This window comes from Drosophila simulans, chromosome 3R, assembly GCF_016746395.2.
Source record: "Drosophila simulans strain w501 chromosome 3R, Prin_Dsim_3.1, whole genome shotgun sequence".
Taxonomy (NCBI): Eukaryota; Metazoa; Arthropoda; class Insecta; order Diptera; family Drosophilidae; genus Drosophila; species Drosophila simulans.
The window spans coordinates 2,333,770-2,350,332 of record NC_052523.2 but is presented as its reverse complement, the minus strand read 5'-3'; the positions used below and the strand labels follow the sequence as shown (position 1 = coordinate 2,350,332).

General features: G+C 43.7%; 5 protein-coding genes across 7 annotated transcripts; 1 reads left to right on the top strand and 4 right to left on the bottom strand.

Annotated features, from left to right (window-relative positions):
• Window positions 1–30: 30 nt before the first annotated feature.
• On the top strand, window positions 31–6,592 carry LOC6726898 (protein dispatched). The gene is made up of 7 exons (XM_016175911.3): window positions 31–624; window positions 992–1,999; window positions 2,116–2,207; window positions 3,021–3,566; window positions 3,625–4,263; window positions 4,414–5,394; window positions 5,507–6,592. Exons 1-7 carry the CDS (start codon window positions 469–471, stop codon window positions 5,742–5,744), a joined length of 3,660 nt encoding a protein of 1,219 aa, XP_016033408.1. The 5' UTR covers window positions 31–468; the 3' UTR covers window positions 5,745–6,592.
• LOC6726899 lies at window positions 2,029–3,013 on the bottom strand. The gene has a single exon (XM_002102265.4). It carries the CDS (start codon window positions 2,931–2,933, stop codon window positions 2,226–2,228), a length of 708 nt encoding a protein of 235 aa, XP_002102301.1. The 5' UTR covers window positions 2,934–3,013; the 3' UTR covers window positions 2,029–2,225.
• A 17-nt stretch (window positions 6,593–6,609) lies between the features above and the next one.
• LOC6726897 (farnesol dehydrogenase) lies at window positions 6,610–8,077 on the bottom strand. Its single transcript, XM_002102263.4, has 2 exons — window positions 7,432–8,077; window positions 6,610–7,002 (listed from the first exon to the last, which is right to left on the bottom strand). Exons 1-2 carry the CDS (start codon window positions 8,002–8,004, stop codon window positions 6,823–6,825), a joined length of 753 nt encoding a protein of 250 aa, XP_002102299.1. The 5' UTR covers window positions 8,005–8,077; the 3' UTR covers window positions 6,610–6,822.
• Window positions 8,078–9,280: 1,203 nt separating this feature from the next.
• On the bottom strand, window positions 9,281–10,266 carry LOC6726896. The gene has a single exon (XM_002102262.4). The coding sequence runs from the start codon at window positions 10,163–10,165 to the stop codon at window positions 9,431–9,433; it is 735 nt and encodes a 244-aa protein (XP_002102298.1). The 5' UTR covers window positions 10,166–10,266; the 3' UTR covers window positions 9,281–9,430.
• A 719-nt stretch (window positions 10,267–10,985) lies between these two features.
• Window positions 10,986–16,407, bottom strand: LOC6726895 (facilitated trehalose transporter Tret1). Of its 3 annotated transcripts, none has more exons than XM_016176177.3 (4): window positions 16,178–16,407; window positions 12,880–13,052; window positions 12,145–12,558; window positions 10,986–12,073 (listed from the first exon to the last, which is right to left on the bottom strand). In XM_016176177.3, the coding sequence occupies exons 2-4, from the start codon at window positions 13,022–13,024 to the stop codon at window positions 11,157–11,159; spliced, it is 1,476 nt and encodes a 491-aa protein (XP_016033407.1). In that variant the 5' UTR covers window positions 13,025–13,052; window positions 16,178–16,407; the 3' UTR covers window positions 10,986–11,156. The 3 variants fall into 3 exon arrangements, with proteins under 3 accessions (XP_016033407.1, XP_016033406.1, XP_016033405.1); XM_016176176.3 differs by lacking the exon at window positions 16,178–16,407 and adding an exon at window positions 15,883–16,000; XM_016176175.3 differs by lacking the exon at window positions 16,178–16,407 and adding an exon at window positions 13,599–13,741.
• Between the last annotated feature and the right edge of the window lie 156 nt (window positions 16,408–16,563).

Genomic DNA, 16,563 nt, shown 5'->3' with positions numbered 1-16,563 from the left:
CCTTCCTTCACGAATCTCCTTCGGAGAACAGCTGTTTGTCTGGATTTAGGGCAATCATCACTGGTGACTGAGTTGCTCAACACTGTATTAACTCAGTGTATCCTTTGTGCTGCTTTTTGTTGTTATTTCACCGTTTTCTGCGTTATCCTTATTCGCATAGTTTTCGGTTGTTTTTCTGTTGTTTAAGTTAGTTCCGAACCCTGAGTTATTTGCACGGGCGCGCGCCCACATCAAAATGCAATCCAACAAGCCGATCTCTGCGGCGGAGGCCTGACCAGCAGGCAGTATCTATAACAGAAGCAAAACAATAGAATTTGGCTTGGTCCCAAGGAGCACCCACCAGCCCAAGGTTATTCGAGACTTCCAGCCGCCAAGGATGCACTGAAGGGGAGCGGAAACCCAAGGAGCATTTGATGTTCCCGCTATGCGAAGAGGCTAAAGAGGATTCGGGCATCACATTCTACTGACATGTTGTGCTTCGACTCGGAGAGGATGAACTGGTACTACCACGTCCTGGCCAGGCGTCCCTACCTGGTGGTCGTCTCCATTGCTGTCTACTGTGTCGCTTGCATCATCGTGGCCCTCATCCTGAACAAACTGCCGGACTTCAGCGATCCCACCTTGGTTAGTCTTGTTAGATTGGCATGATATTTGGAGAAAGTATCTTATCTTTTTTACAATTAATTTATAAAGTTTTAATACAAGAATGTCACTTAAATGATATTTTTTTTAATTTCTTTAATATATTTTTTATATATTAAGGAGGTAATATATTTTAAATATGTACAGGATTGCTATTGGAAACTACAAGATACTTGTATACAAAAAGTTCCTGTATTATATTTTCATTATTAGTTTGTTAAAATTGTGGAAAATAATATGATTAATTTGTCAGTAATATGACTAATCACTTTATAATGTGATTATTTATCATGATTAATATCGGTTGCTCACTTTTCGTTTTTATGATTCAACATACATTTCACTTCAGGGCTTCGAAACCCGCGGCACCAAGATTGGAGAACGACTGACGGCCTGGTATAACCTGTTGCAAGAGACTGACCACCATGGAGCGCTTTTCTCAAATCCATCGGATCTGTGGGAGAGGAGACGCGTGGAGCAGGGCTATGTGGAGACCAGGCTGCATCCAAATCACAGGCGCCGCAAAAACAAGCACAAAAACAGGAACAAGAACAAGCGGCGCAAGGAACAAAATCAAAGCAGCCACGAGCATCACGATGTGGCCCAGAAGATGATGCAGTTCAAGAAAAGGCTGAAGGCCACTAGTTCTCCTTCCCCAAATCTCGGTGTTGACACCTGGATGGGGGACAGCGGAGTATTCCGCGACTACGAGATCACAAACGACAGCGCTTCCTCCTCTTTGGAGCCCACGCGACGCACTGAGCAGATCGAATATGGCCACAACACCACCTCAGTGGACGAGGAAGAGCATCAGCAGCGGGTGCAGACCAAAAAGAGCACTTGGCGTCTCCTAAAGCAAGCCGCCACCTTGCCCACCGACGGTTGGGCAGACATGCATCGCCGCCAACCCATTGAGGGATTCTTTTGCGACTCATCGCCACGGAAGGAGTACTCTCATTTTGTGGTCCAGCGGATCGGCCCCAACGCCACCGATTCGCTATTTGATTTGAACGGCCTGCTGGCCATGTGCCAGTTGCAGGACCAGATCACCGAAGTGCCCAGCTACCGGGCATTTTGCGAACCGGAGATGCTTACCACTGAGTGCTGCCGGCCATGGTCACTGCCCAACTACGCCGCCATGCTGGCCAACAAAAGTTCCTGTTTCGACCTCACCACGGAGGATGTTACTTCGCTGCACACGCTGCTCTTGGGCTGCTATGAGTACTTCCACGACCTAAAGATGGACAACCACTGCAACGAAATACCACATTGTCGTGCTCCTGAAGAATGCAAGCGGCTAAATATCGTCTTTAACGTTCTGAATTTTCTCACGGATTTTAGTTTCATCAAGTCTAATGTGAGTTATTGAGTTTAAAATAAGCTTAGTTCTTTTGTTCTTATTTTTTGTATTTGTCTCTTCCTTATTTCTTATTGCATTAAATTCGACCAAATAATATTTTTACCTTTTTTTAGGACTCGAATGTATACCTGAAATACGCCATGATTTTTATACCCGTGGCGCAATCCAACCGCTTGCTGCCGCTGTTTCACGAATGGGAAGACGTGTAAGTATGGACACCAGGCTAATATTTGCGAAATTGATACCGGTCAATGGGTGTGGAGGGCATTACTCCATTTTTAGCTTTCATCAAGGCCGGCACGCATATGGTATCATAATAGGTGGTCAAATTGTACTTTGTGAAAAGTTTTCGTAAATCGGTGGCGATTTTGTCCAGAGTCGTGTCCTTTAGCCAACGTTCTGGATAGAAGGAGCTCTTAAACGGCTCCGTTTCCTGCAGGCAATTGTAATAGCACCCATATGTGGTCCGGTAGTCCTCGTCCTTGAGAGAGTAACCTCTTTTGTTCCTATAGCGACGTCGACTTACAAAGGAAACGAAGTCGTTCCGAGAGTAATCATTCATGTACACCGTTCTACGAAGCTCCTTCACAAAGTCCTTTAGAATTCGGAAGTTTACAGGCGGATACATAAAAAATAGCTTGTAGATCCTTTCGTTACACCACTTGTTGCGCTTGATGAACTGTGCGTAGTCCTCCCGCCAGTCCATTGATTGGGGCCATGTCTTTGTTTTATATTCAATGCCACCAACCTTTAGATTTGCGCAGTAGTGACCACTTATTAGAGAGGGATCCTCTTGGGCTTTCCTAATCGGGGGATTGTAAACGGCTCTTCCAGTATGGTCCACATAATCCGCTCTGCTGGTGGTTACGAGCACCCTCGTCCTTGGCAATTCCATTTTAATCAATTCCTTTTCCCGTTGCACTGGATCCATTTTGCAATTTTTTTTTGTATTTTTCTTTTATTTAAAAATGTTTTTGGTGTTTTCTGTTTGATAATAATATTCTGACTGATTTTTCAGGGAACTGAGCAACGAGCTTGTGGAAGTGGTTGCGATGGACTTGGGCCTCGAAAACGAACTCTTTAACGAACTGCTGCTGACGGACGTGTGGCTAGTTTCGCTGGGAGGTGCCTTCGTCATGGCTAGCGTGTGGTTGTACACGGGATCAGCATTCATCACCTTGATGTCCTGCGTAGCCATATGCTTCTCGCTGGGACTAGCGTACTTTTTTTACGCCATCGTGCTGGAGTTTGAGTTCTTCCCCTATATGAACCTTCTGGCCGTGGTAGTAATAATTGGGATTGGAGCAGACGACGTATTTCTGTTTCTTAAAATCTGGCACTGTGTGCTGGCCGAGAGGTTCAGCAATCGATGTACCTTGACCACTCAGTCCCAGAGTGCTCTTCCCACGCCACTGGAGAACAGTGATCACACGGAGTCACTGGAGAACATCATGGCGCTGACTATGCGACATGCTGCTGCCTCCATGTTCGTTACCTCACTTACCACCGCCGGCGCCTTTTATGCCTCCTACAGCAGCTCTATAACAGCTATCAAGTGCTTTGGGTAAGTTGATGCTTTGCAATTTCAATATTCAACAAGTTATATAAAAATCTATTTTCAGGATTTTTGCGGGAACTGTCGTGGTGACCAACTACTTGCTCATGATAACTTGGTTGCCCGCTTCGGTATCTATCATGGAACGACTATTTGCCACCAGGATATCCTGCCATCATCCGATGTCGATGAAGCTGATTCACGCCTGCAAGAAGTCAATTAACCGATTTTGTCAGATTTTTGAGGAGTGCATCACGAACAGCATTATGAACTATGCCTATCTGTGGCTGCTGATCTTCGGGGCTCTAGGCGCTTCCAGTGCCGTCGTTGTGTTCTGGTATCCAGGACTTCAGTTGCCGGAAAAATCACACTTCCAGCTCTTTGTGCCAAAGCATCCATTTGAGGTTTACTCCAGTCTCAAGCAGCAGTTCTGGTTCGAGAAACCATTGCAGGCGTACGAGAACTTCAAGATGCACATGCATTTCGTTTGGGGCGTTCAGGCGGTGGACGACGGCGACTATACGAACCCCAACTCATACGGCCACCTGCACTATGACAATAATTTTAACGTATCCAGCAGGCCGGCACAACTCTGGATCCTTGACTTTTGCCAGAGTGTGCGCCAGCAACCCTTTTACAAAGAGACCCTCGGCATGCTGTTGCCCAATTGTTTCATTGAAAATCTCATCGACTATATGAAGCGCAGGTGAGCATATACATACAATCATCTATATACTAACAATAGTTTAGTTAGCTCAAAGAAGCTCGAAATATCGATTTTTATATATAGAGATATAGAGATTTAGACATAGAGATTTAGAGATATTTAGATTTAGAGGTTTTGTTCATGTTTCAGATGCATCGATGATATGGACAGTACCAGGAAAGACCGTTCACCCTGCTGTGACGCACAGTTCCCCTTCGAGCCGCACATATTTGAGTACTGCTTGCCACAAAGCATATCCAACATGTATGACACTACATTTTTCCGGCCCGGCGTGGCAGGACCCAAGTTTGCAGAGGCTCCTCGCCTGGAGACGGAGGATTACCTAGGAATGAGTGGAAATGAGAGTGCAGAATACAGCACCAACGGATCATTTACACCGCTACTGGCCAAAGCCCTGGTCATCGAGTTCGAGTCCAACGTGGCCTACAGCACCATATACGCAAATATTAGGCAGTTCTACGAGGCTGTAGAGCACTGGTTTCAGCTGCAGTTAAAAACGGCACCGCCGGAACTTCAAGGAGGATGGTTCACGAGCGACCTGAAATTCTACAATGTGCAGGACACCCTTTCGCATGACACCCTGGTTGCCATTTGCCTGGCCATGGCTGCATCCCTTGCAGTGCTCCTATGCTTCACTGTCAACATATTGATTTCCATCTACGCCGTGCTAACCGTGTCGCTAAGCATATTCAACACCGTGGCGGTGCTCATCCTGCTCGGCTGGCAGCTTAACATCTTGGAGAGCATAGCGGTGAGCACGGCTATCGGTTTGGCAGTGGACTTCAGCCTACATTACGGTATTCACTACCGAATGTCCCCGGTTAAGGAGAGATTGGCAGCCACACAGTTTGTACTATCCCGCATCATTGGACCCACAGTGATGGCGGCCACCACAACTGGTCTGGCTGGCGGAATCATGATGGCCTCCAACATATTGCCCTACATACAGATTGGCGTCTTCCTGGTCGTTGTCATGATCGTTAGCTGGTTCTATGCCACTTTCTTCCTGATGAGTCTGCTGCGGGTTGCCGGTCCGCAGCACGGTTTTCTGGAACTCAAGTGGCCGTTGTGGAGCAAGCGGAGCAGTGGCAGCAGCAAGTTCTACGAGCGGTAAGGCTTTTATCGTATTGACCCTTTCAATCAATCTTGCTGTAATGGCATTTTTATCAAGCCGCCTAAGACACCTGTTATCAGTTATTAAAACTCTAATTTCTTTGTGCAGGAAACCCAGCCAAGTGATCGCCAGCGAGCAGCTGCTGACGCCCACAAGCTCGGCCATCGTGGAGCTGGCGAACTCGGAGACGCACGAGCTGGAGTCCCTGAACTCCAACAGCCTGATCAAAACCATTTCGGGCACCGAAAGCGCCCACGCATTGTCCTCGCTGCCGAGGGACTTCGAGCACTCATTCCAGACGCTGCACGAGTGCAAATATCAAACGTATCCGTCTACATCCAATTGAGTTAGTTACTATTGCCGGACAGCGCGTTGTTGTTGCCAGGGAGAATCAGGCAACTGCATTTTTATACAGGGTACGGCGGCTCTCAAGCCTGCCCGAGATACATTTATATATACATATACAAGCCGTGTGTCGGCATATTAGTTTTAAAATATGCTGGCAAGGGCATATGTACGTGTTGTGCGAGTTCTACATTGATATACTCTAGATATATGTGTAATTGTACTTGGTAGGATTAGGCAAAGCGAAATCTTTTAAACTCTCCTTAGTGTGCTATTTTCAAAAGACTCCAGGCGATTGCAATATGCTTTTATGCTTTTTTTTCTTGTGAAATTGCACATTCGATGCTCCAGCCAAGTGAATACGATTTGTAAACTGAAGCAATTAGCGCAGGAACTGGGTACTGGGTACTGGGTCTTTGTCGGTAGGACTGTACGATGACGGTATTATTAGTTCTTAGCCAAACGTTTCAACGCTGTTTATGTTCTTAACTGTAATCAAAACTATTTATACTCTGGTTTTATATTAGGTGTTAAGTTGGGCCGCATTGTTGGCGCCAGCAAGATGTAGTTACTTTATACGATAGTTATATGCGCAGAGATATGTGTTGTCTATCCTAGTTGTATGCGTTCAAAACATAAGAACATACACACGCTCACGTTTGTAATAACCATGTAACTGTGATACAGAAGGTGAGAAACTTAATGAAATCGGTGTTTATACAGACATAGTGTTATATCCCTAAACAATGACGTATTGTAATTACCTGCAACAAAATGGCCCTGTACTTCCTTCATTGAACTTATGTGTTGAAGTGATTTAATAAATGTTACTTGTAAAACCACTACAAATGCACTCTCAGATCAAATTGATGGATTTGCAAATCCGTCATAGTGCGGATACATTTATTTACTTTCACTTGTTAACCCGAAGCCGAATTTGCTTCATTTACATCAATACGGGTTTGTGTGAAATGCTTAGTGATAAACAAATTGCTTGCACTGGCTTCCACTTTCCATTTTCATGCAAGCAGTTTCCTCGATTAGACTTCCATGAAGGTCCAATTCCACAGAAGGCTCAATTAAAACGATTCCCCGACTGGCTTGATTGTCAGCTCATGGATCTGCACATTGGGCGGCGTCTGGATGCAATAGGACACTGCATCGGCGACATCCTCGGCGCGCAACATGGGAAAGTTTGGAATGACCTCCTTGATTTTCTCATCAATGATCTCTGTGTCGACGGCGCCGGGACTTATGCTCTAGAAGTGGATAGGTATTAACATGCATATTAGTGTGTTGCTCTAGCTGATTGGTAACAGATTTTCATAATGATTCAATGTGATAAATACCTCATTTTAGGTAACTTTGGACTATCAACTACCATCTGATTATCTTAAATCCCGTTCAAAAAGGTTTACCCAAATGGAAAAACATATTAGAAACAGTTAGCTAGGAAGATCTGCAAATATCATCACCTGTTTTTGCCCTGAAGCAATGATTACGATTCGGAAAGTTTAAGCATAATCTATTGGTTTTCTGTGCCTAATGTACATCTGACCGGCATTTTCTTTAAGGTGAATTACACAATCAAATGAAATCAAAGTCTACTGCCGCAAAAATATAAGTTAAAGAGAAGTGACTTGATCGATGAGGTACTTTGATCTTGAACGTTCTGATTCTAAACTCACCGTAATCTTGGTCTGGGTCTTCTTCACCTGGAACTCCTGACGCAGGACCTCCGCCAAAGCGGTGACCGCGAACTTGGAAGGGGCATACATTTTGAAGTTGAAGCCGGGCACCACGGGAATTTTGTGACCCACAACGCTGTTGATGACAACCACATGGCCATCGGTGATATTGCGCGTCTGCTGCGATCGGAAGGCTTCGCGGGCACACCACACGAATCCCAGTACATTGGTGTCCAGAACGGCTCGCATGTCTGCGGCATTGTTGGGATCCGTGATGAGGGAACCGGTAGTGATGCCGGCGTTGTTCACCAGGACATCAGCACCTCCAAGGGTCTCATCTACCCATGCGAAGGCATCGATCACTTGCTGCTCCACGCTGACGTCACACTTTCGGCCATGGAAGCGGGCTTGTTGATCTGCCGGCAGAGATTCCTTTAGCTCCTTCAAGCGCTCCTCCCGACGAGCCAACCCCACGACGACCATGCCCTTGGCCACCAGATCCTTGCAGCAGGCGGAACCGATCCCAGAACTGGCACCCGTGACCACAGCAACGCGATTCAACCAACGATCCATATTGATAGATATTGTATTTTTTTACGGGAGGTCTTTCAATTCGAAAACTCGCACAATAACTGAGCTCTCGCTCATTGATACCACACATTTTATAGGCACCAGTGGCTTTTAGACTCAAAGAGCTTTCGCTCACAGGTTAATTCATTTTAAGAGAGCTACTTAAGGTGTTGGTTAAGTTGGACGATCGCCGCCGATATATGAAGATTGTCATCGTGATTCTCATTGTCATTGTTAACGACAATAACCAGAAACTTCCAAACATAGATTATTTTAGTATTAGAATGCCAGTTGCGAAATGTACAATTCAAAGTAAACCGTTAGATCGGTAAAGTAATCGAATGTGTATTTCTGTTAAAATCATGTTATGTTAATGTACATTGTATCAATTATTTCACAAGTACTTGGCTTGATTGATCATTGCACAAATAGAAAAATTAAAGTAATGCCTTGCAAGTAATGCTTTGCAACACTATCATCATTCGAAAAACAAAAGTCTGTCCTTTTTTAATAATATAAAATGTATTACCTTAATATATGCAGGTACACATGTACATATGTAAGTAAAGTCATGTATCACAATTTAGTAACACCCCTTATCGGAACCCAATGTTAAAACTTTAAGATTTGTTTGTATCTGGAAATAGATAATTGGCAGTAACGAATGCTTCGAGCTATCGCAATTAAAAATCAAAATAATTATTATTATTGTTTCGGAGCTCAGAGAGAGGGAGCTTTTATCAACAAATATAGAATGACAAGTCATGCTGATATGAAAAGTTGTGCTCTGAGAATAAAATGTAAGAAAACATAAAAAAAAACGGAAAAACATGACATTTGAAATGTGCAAAGATCAGATGTATCTATCTTATACTAAACAAACTTTTAATATATTGAGTATCAATATATAGCAAGATTATTTGGAATACTATGTACATATATTACAAAGCTACCCCAGGGAATCGGTCCCCAAGCTATCATTCTGGAAATAAAATTATTTTAAACATAACAAGGGTAAGCGCTTTATGTTTTTCTTGACTATCAGATATTCAGTGGGAGGGAGAAATTTAATTAATTTTATATGCACATCTTTGCATCTTTGGATTAATTAATAACAGACAGACAAAGATGGACAGATCGCCTCGGCTAGTGATACTGTTCAGGAATATATATATTTAGTACCCTTCTGCTCTACGATTAACGGGTCTAAAGTCGATTAGTGAAGATACATACATATTTATGTACATACCTCATCCAAAATATACATTTTTACAGTACCTTTTGTGGTACTTCGTATCATAGTAGGCGCCGGATGTATATTAAGTACAATAATAACTATTAAGATACAATCAGTATAATTTTATAAATCCAACTGCATTGCTGCAGTAGCTGTGTAATCGTGAACTGGTCAGCTCGACCTGAGGGCGATTCAGTGCTTGCGAAGAGTGTAGCGATCGATCGGTCCCGATGGCATAATGCCATCCTTGGCCTTAATCAGCGCCGGAAGGCAGATGGTCTCGTAGTAGGTGGTAAGATTGTACTTGGTGAACAGCTTGCGCATCTGCTTGGCGAACTCTCCTATCTCCATGCTCCTGACATTCGACCCTGGTTCTGGGATGAGGATCGACTTGAACGGATCCTCCTCCTGGATACGATTGTGATAGTTGCCATAGGTCGTCCGATAGTCAATGCCGTCCGAGCCGTCGAGTTGGACCCTATGCTCGCGCTGGCTGATGAGCGACTGGTAGTCTTTGGGCGAGTAGTCCGAGATATAGGTGGTCTTGAGCAGGTCCTGCAGATAATCCCTGATGAGGAAGTAGTCGATGGGAGGGTTTACGAAGAAGAGCTTGTAGATCTCCTCGTTGCACCACTTGTTGCGCTTGACGAACTGCGCGTACTCCTCGCGCCAGTCCATGGATCGTGGCCATGTCCGCGTCTTCAGCTCCTGCTTCTGGACCTTCAAGTTGTGCGCATAGTGGCCCGAGATCAGGGCGGGATCCGTTTGCTTCCGGAACGCGGTGACTGTTCGCTTCGGCTTTTCGGCGGTGTAGTCCTTGTAGAACGCTTGCGAGGTGGTGATGTCCTTGCAGCACCTCGGCAATATGTGGTCCAGAAAGATCAAATCCATTTCGGCCAGCATGGCGTCTTGTGTTTTTTCAGCCATTGCGGAAATGATATTTTTATGTTTTTTTGTGTTTCCGTAAAACTCAATTACAGTGTTAGCTTTTGCAAAGGTACTGTGTTCTAAGTATTTTTTTCAATCGTGAGATTCGAAAAGCAGTGTTGTTTGTTGTCACTTAAAATTTCTTTCCACTGAAAGAACTACTTCTTTTTTTAAATAATATTATACACAACACAATACAATTGCATCCATGCCATTCTGTAGATGGCCTTGTATTTTACTCATAATGTTATTGCCAAGGCATTAATTAATAATATTTATATAGATAAGATGAATGAGATGATTAAATCTACCATGAAGTAAATAAAATTTGATAAAGAGGGATTCCCCATCATTAACAATATATTAAAAAATAGTAGCTAATACAGAATCCGTATTACGGATATTAACATTCAGTTTTTTTTTTTTATTTTATTTTATTTTATTTATTTAAAAGCGATGAATCCATAAAATGCAGTAACAGTAACTTAACAGCGCACTTAACAGATAAATGATAAAACCAAACATTCAGTGTTGCGGCGAATTCAATGTTAACTCAGCAGTTCGAAAACATTGCATACTTTTAGGGCTTTAATTGAAAGTAAGCCGAATGACGCTATTGCATTTATTTATTATCTTTACCCATAGATAACGATTTATAATTTTCTTCTAAAATGCAACAAAACTTGTACGCCATAGCTTTAAAGCTAAGAGACAATGTTGACATATTGGCTTGTCTAGTAATTCTGATTAATAAATCTTCTGACTAAAATTATTAAAACCCCCCTGGGTCTAAAAAATGTATATTTATAAGAAATTGCCGTAATTTTTGGTTTATAATAATATTATTACTAGATTTTTTATTTTCATTACAACTTAACAGGAATAACATGTAACAATTGAGTTTGACTTACTACGCTAGCCAGTAAAATACTTGCAGAGGGATCCTTATCATTATGGAATCAAGGGCACTATCAACTAAGGGACCTGCTCTCTAGTTGCGCTTGCCATTGAGACGATCCTGGATCTGCTGCAGACTGAGCCCCTTCGTCTCCATCACCACGAAGAGGACGAAGAAGAAGGCCACCACCATGCAGACGGCGAAGAGCCAGAAGGCGTAGTAGGAGCCCAGGGCATCCAGGCTGGGATAGAAGAAGGTGACCAGGAAACCGAGGGTCCAGCAGGTGCTTGCCACCACCGAGGAGGCCACCGACTTGATGTTCGCCGGGAACATCTCGCCGAGCACAGCCCACGGCAGCGGTCCGAAGCCCGTGCAGTAGACGATGTTGTAGATAATCAGGGCAGGAACTGGCATCCAGACCACGCTGGAGATATCTCCCTTGACCAGCTGCATGTAGAAGAAGGCTCCTAGGGCCGCCAGTCCAATGGACATCACACTGGAGGACGTCAGCAGCATCACCTTCCTGCCCAGGCGATCGGCCACCAGAGGCGTCAGAGCCGAGGATCCCACCTGGACACATCCGATTATGATGGTGGCAATCGCCGGATCCAGCCCAGTCTTGGCACTGGTGAAGATCGACTGGCTGTTGAAGAGCACCACGTTGATGCCGGACAGCTGCTGGAAGGAGATCAGGCCAGCGCAGATGAACAAGGCCCTGCGGTTGCCGGCGTTCTTGAACAGATCCATCACTGTGCCCTTGCTGGCCATCGCCTCCTCCACATTGGCCTGGATCTCGGCCATCTCGTCGTGCACGCCCTCTGCACTCTGGCCCCGGAGGAACTGCAGCGACTTCAGTGCCTCCGACTTTCGACCCTTTCCGGCGAAGAAGTACGGACTCTCTGGCATCATGTAGAAGACCAAGTCGAACACAACGGGCACCACAATGCAGCACCACTGCAGAGCCTGGTATGAAACGTACGGTCCAATGGCATAGACGTATAGAATGCCACCTGAAGTTGAAAGATAACAGATTAATCCTTTGTCCCACTCTCCCTTCGCTCCCTCTATCCAATGTACTTACCCACAATGAAGAGCTGCATCAGGGATCCAGTGGCTCCACGCACATTGTCCGTGGAAATCTCACCCACATACATGGGCTGCACGGTCATCACGAAGCCGACGCCGAATCCCTGGATGAGGCGGGACATGTACAGGATCCACACCTCGGAGGCCACCATGTTTAGGCCGAATGCGAGGACGAAGAACAGACTGCTGGAGAGGAGCACCCACTTTCTGCCAATGCGATCGGCCATCGGACCGGCCACAAATGGAGCCACCAGAGCTCCGACGGCAATCAATGATGAAATCCAGGCATCTTCATCGGAAGTTATGGGCCGGCTCAACGGCGAGTCTGAGGTGTCCTCGGACTTGAGCTTGGGTCCGATGGGCGAGGTCCAGCCTAGGGTGGTTCCCACGACAAAGGCGGACAGGTTGGCTAGGAGTTTAGGAGAAAAAAATTGATTTAATTGTTAGGCAAGAAACTTAGTTATTTATTCTGTTGGAATTTAATTTTTTTAAAAACACAAGTGAATCAAAATATATGACAAATTGCCGAAATTGTTGATTGTCTTATTGGTAATGTAAAGCGAATTAATAATAATTTGTTTTCTTAAAAATATGTAAAAAAACATCATATCTTTATGACTCAAATTACTCTTCAGATTAATATGTGCTTAAGTCACCCCGTTGGGAATTCGGGATGAGTTAGTTATGTTTTATTTGTGCTAAATGATAAGAATATTGACCATTGACTCACCTGCCACGGCAGCCATAAAAATGCGACCGGACTTGACCGGTTCGGGTGACATGGTTCGAGTGTTTCCTTCGCTTATCTGAAACGTACTGACTTCCGTGTAGGAGTACTGTACTCCGGTCTCCTCCTCCCGGCTTATTGAGGGCATCTGGCCGACTTGGGTTGTACAGAAGCAGCTGCAAGAGCGCAAGAGTGGAAAAGCGAGAGTGCCTCATTAGCAATGCGGCTGACTGGGATTAATGATCCTATCCGCATTTGTAATTCAATCGGCTGCAAGTTCAAACGTTCAAAACTCGACACGGCTCCGATTTCTCCGCGGGATGGGGGATGCGGGATGCGGGATGCGGGATGACGCATGCCACCATATGGGAGGGGAAGCCAAATAGGTACCCATTGTCCAAACAGCTTGACACATTATCTGCCGGTTTTTTAAAGCATCACGTTATCAGACCATTAGCCAGTTTATCTGGACTTAATAGCACAGAAAAAGTTAAGCGGAGGCGGAACTGCAGTCTGTTCATTATTTAATGAATGACCAAATTATTTTAATTGCACTATGGACAAATTAATGTCTGTCGCATTTGTACTGCTAATTAATTTATTCGCTCGCTGCTACTTATGTAATCACCGTTGACACTTTTAGCAGATTTTTGTAATGACTGCGACACCAAGTCATTAATACACTCTTCGAATTACTATTACTATTCACTTTGCATTCTTACAGAAAAAAATCCTTGGAATAGCAGTAAATCCCACTCGAGCAGGATCCGCAAATGAAACTAAAACCGACGTAGTCCGGGGAACTGGAGAACTGTAATGCTGTTTGAATCGTCGCATCGCGCGAATTTAAAGATTTTCCGCCTTATATGGCAGCCTTTCGAAATCCATACACGTCCAATAATTCTCACTGACACTCGACTTGACGAGTGCTCCTACACGTGCATTATCTTATCAGGGAAGCGCCTCCCGATCCACGGCAAACCCATTTATAGGCTATACCATACCATACCGTATAGTACTACAAGTATATTATACTATACTATCATCGGAGCTGCCATCTCCCGATCGAAACTCTCTCTGCCATGGCCATCGGATCGAAATCTCTGTATTCCGCTGTTGTTCGCTTGGAATCGCGCCATTTGTGTGCATTTTGCACTTGAACTGGCCCATATACGAGTACGTACGAGTATGCCCACACATGGAATGTGATAAGGAGGTGCAGCGAAAACTATGCCCCAATCTCAATTTGTTTGCATCGCCGACTCGCCGGCAAAAGGGCGACCGGCCCACTTCGGTCCTGGTCAACTAAAAAATATACAGCTCTGTTTATAAACAACAAATATTAGCCAAAAATAATACCCTATAATATACCAATGTTCCAATAAACTCTTTCGAGTGAAGGATTACAAAAAAAGGAAAAGGATTTTGAATTTGATATAAGTTTTCCCTGAAAAGTAAGCTAACTTCAGATACTTTGTCTACAGGGGCAATAATTTACATATATTTTGTTATTCAAAAGCTTTAAGTTTAAAAATATAACTAATATTATGCAATGTGTGTGTACCTCTATAGGGCTAGAAAACAAACAAAAGGCGCCAATCTAGAAGTGCCTCTGGCACTCACACACCCTTCTGAATTCCTAAATAAAATCAAATGTCGCCAAGCGCGTAAACAACTTTTGATTACGACTGCTAATTATTGAGTAATTTCCGATGCATTTTATGGCCCTGTCCTTGGATCTATTTAGTGGCTTCCAAATCGAAGGTGGTGACACAATTTCTGCTCCTCAGGCGAGACACGTGAAGAGGGTGTGAGGGCACTCGAAATGGAACCGATTGTCCTATCTATTGGGGTAGTATCTCAACAAGTTGGTGGTCAAGGAACACCTGGACTGAGCCAAATAGAGCACTTCAGATAAATCCTCCAACTGCTAAACTTCCATGGAAAAGTAAGCCTCACCGTTGAAATTGACGTAATTAGTAATTACTACGTGGAGGTTTAACCTCGCAGCTGACATTGAACTATATTTATTGACATTCTTGAAAAATACTCCCTTGGGGTTTTCGGCCATAAACCATAGAGTGATTTTTCCAATCTCTAAGATAATTCCAGTAGCGAGCTCCGATAAGCTTTTCGAATAATTCGGACAGCTAATTTTATTAACATTTTGACGTTTACCAACGGAAGTGAGTTTTTTATTTACGGTTGACTATGTCAAAACTTTCCGTAGTTCTGTTTAGCATTGGGTTTTGTTTTCACTTGCTAAATAAATGTGTTTCTGCGAGATCATTGTGGTTTTCATTTGGTTAATATGTTTATTTTCGTTGCCTAACCGACAAATGGGGGCGTATATTTCTGAAATTGTTATCAGTGTGCAAATTCAAAGCTGACTAATTAAGCAGACTAGCTTCTCAAGTATAAAGAGTAATTAAAAATGTCAAAAGTGCCATTCTACTGCTGGCACATTCACACAGATCACTATTTCACTAACCAGACGACACACATTTCAGAAATGTAATTAAAGTCAATTTGATAAGACCATGTTCCTCCAAAATCAAGTGGTGTGTTTTTTCATCGATTTTGTAGGTAAAGATACGATTACAAATTTTGGCTACCTTTTGGCAGACATGTCTGGCATTATAAGCTGATATGCTGGGGAACACAAGTCGAATCCAAAATAACTCATGAGGTTGGAATTCATCTTTTGGGGGATTTTTACTTGTTTACGAAATGGGTATTGTGGAAAGTTTTCATTGAATGAAACTTTTGGAAAAATACAGACTCTAAATTGGGAATTAATGATTGTGTTTCTTTTCTTTCCATAATTGATCTCTTTCTAAACAAACAGTAGCTATGTTTTTTAAGTTTTTGTTACCTATTTGTTGTTTTGAAAAGTAATTATTAACCATTAAGGATTTGCCACCATGGAACATATAATTTAAGCTGCAGCTCTAACTGGTTACATATATTTTTTTTTAATTGATTTAAACTGATTAAGGAACTTACAGGACACGTGATCTTAGGCAGAGAATACTCGTGCGAACCGATCGCCACGAAATCAGATGAAGACTAATGGAAAAGGTAACAGGCTGATTTGGGGAAACATTATCTCAGCCACTCGGTTCACGTTCACGTTCAGAACGATAATGCGTTTAATGTGGACTCCCTAATCGGAGCACCTGTTATTATCATATTTGATATTTATAATAATTCAAGGCGACACTCGATGATCAATTTATCAGCACTCGGCAGCGGGTCGCCCGAAAACCAACACTCTTATTAACTGGGTCGTCTGACTTACCCATCTCGTAGCCGAAATTATCAATTAGTGGTCAATCAGTGAAACAGTGAACACCGTTTGGCTGCACAACGCGGCGTATACGTAATGTGGGAATTAATTCAACTCTGGACGGGACAGAGAGATCAACGCTAACTGTTTGGCTGGGCTGTCGGAATGGAAATGATGTCGGATCGCGGCTGTTTTGGCGCTTTTGTGTTGGGCCTGAAAAATTATGACAGACGCATTTATACTCGCACTTAGTCGCAAGTGAGGCTAGATAATACGAATTCCACACAACACCACAGAGGAAGCTCACTCACACACGTCCGATTGTAGAGATCCAGACTTATCACACATATCATATCATAGCGAATTAAACGCGACCGTTGAAGCAAGCTCGACTGAGA

Excerpts from the sequence above, each read along its gene's own strand:
- LOC6726898 (XM_016175911.3), top strand. The coding sequence starts at position 469 with ATGTTGTGCTTCGACTCGGAGAGGATGAACTGGTACTACCACGTCCTG. Across the intron at positions 2,208-3,020 it reads TTTCACGAATGGGAAGACGT|GGAACTGAGCAACGAGCTTG; the intron begins GTAAGTATGGAC and ends CTGATTTTTCAG. Across the intron at positions 5,395-5,506 it reads AGCAGCAAGTTCTACGAGCG|GAAACCCAGCCAAGTGATCG; the intron begins GTAAGGCTTTTA and ends TTCTTTGTGCAG.
- LOC6726899 (XM_002102265.4), bottom strand. The coding sequence starts at position 2,933 with ATGGATCCAGTGCAACGGGAAAAGGAATTGATTAAAATGGAATTGCCA.
- LOC6726897 (XM_002102263.4), bottom strand. The coding sequence starts at position 8,004 with ATGGATCGTTGGTTGAATCGCGTTGCTGTGGTCACGGGTGCCAGTTCT. Across the intron at positions 7,003-7,431 it reads AGACCCAGACCAAGATTACG|AGCATAAGTCCCGGCGCCGT; the intron begins GTGAGTTTAGAA and ends ATCCACTTCTAG.
- LOC6726896 (XM_002102262.4), bottom strand. The coding sequence starts at position 10,165 with ATGGCTGAAAAAACACAAGACGCCATGCTGGCCGAAATGGATTTGATC.
- LOC6726895 (XM_016176177.3), bottom strand. The coding sequence starts at position 13,024 with ATGCCCTCAATAAGCCGGGAGGAGGAGACCGGAGTACAGTACTCCTAC. Across the intron at positions 12,559-12,879 it reads TTTTATGGCTGCCGTGGCAG|CCAACCTGTCCGCCTTTGTC; the intron begins GTGAGTCAATGG and ends CTAAACTCCTAG. Across the intron at positions 12,074-12,144 it reads GATGCAGCTCTTCATTGTGG|GTGGCATTCTATACGTCTAT; the intron begins GTAAGTACATTG and ends TTTCAACTTCAG.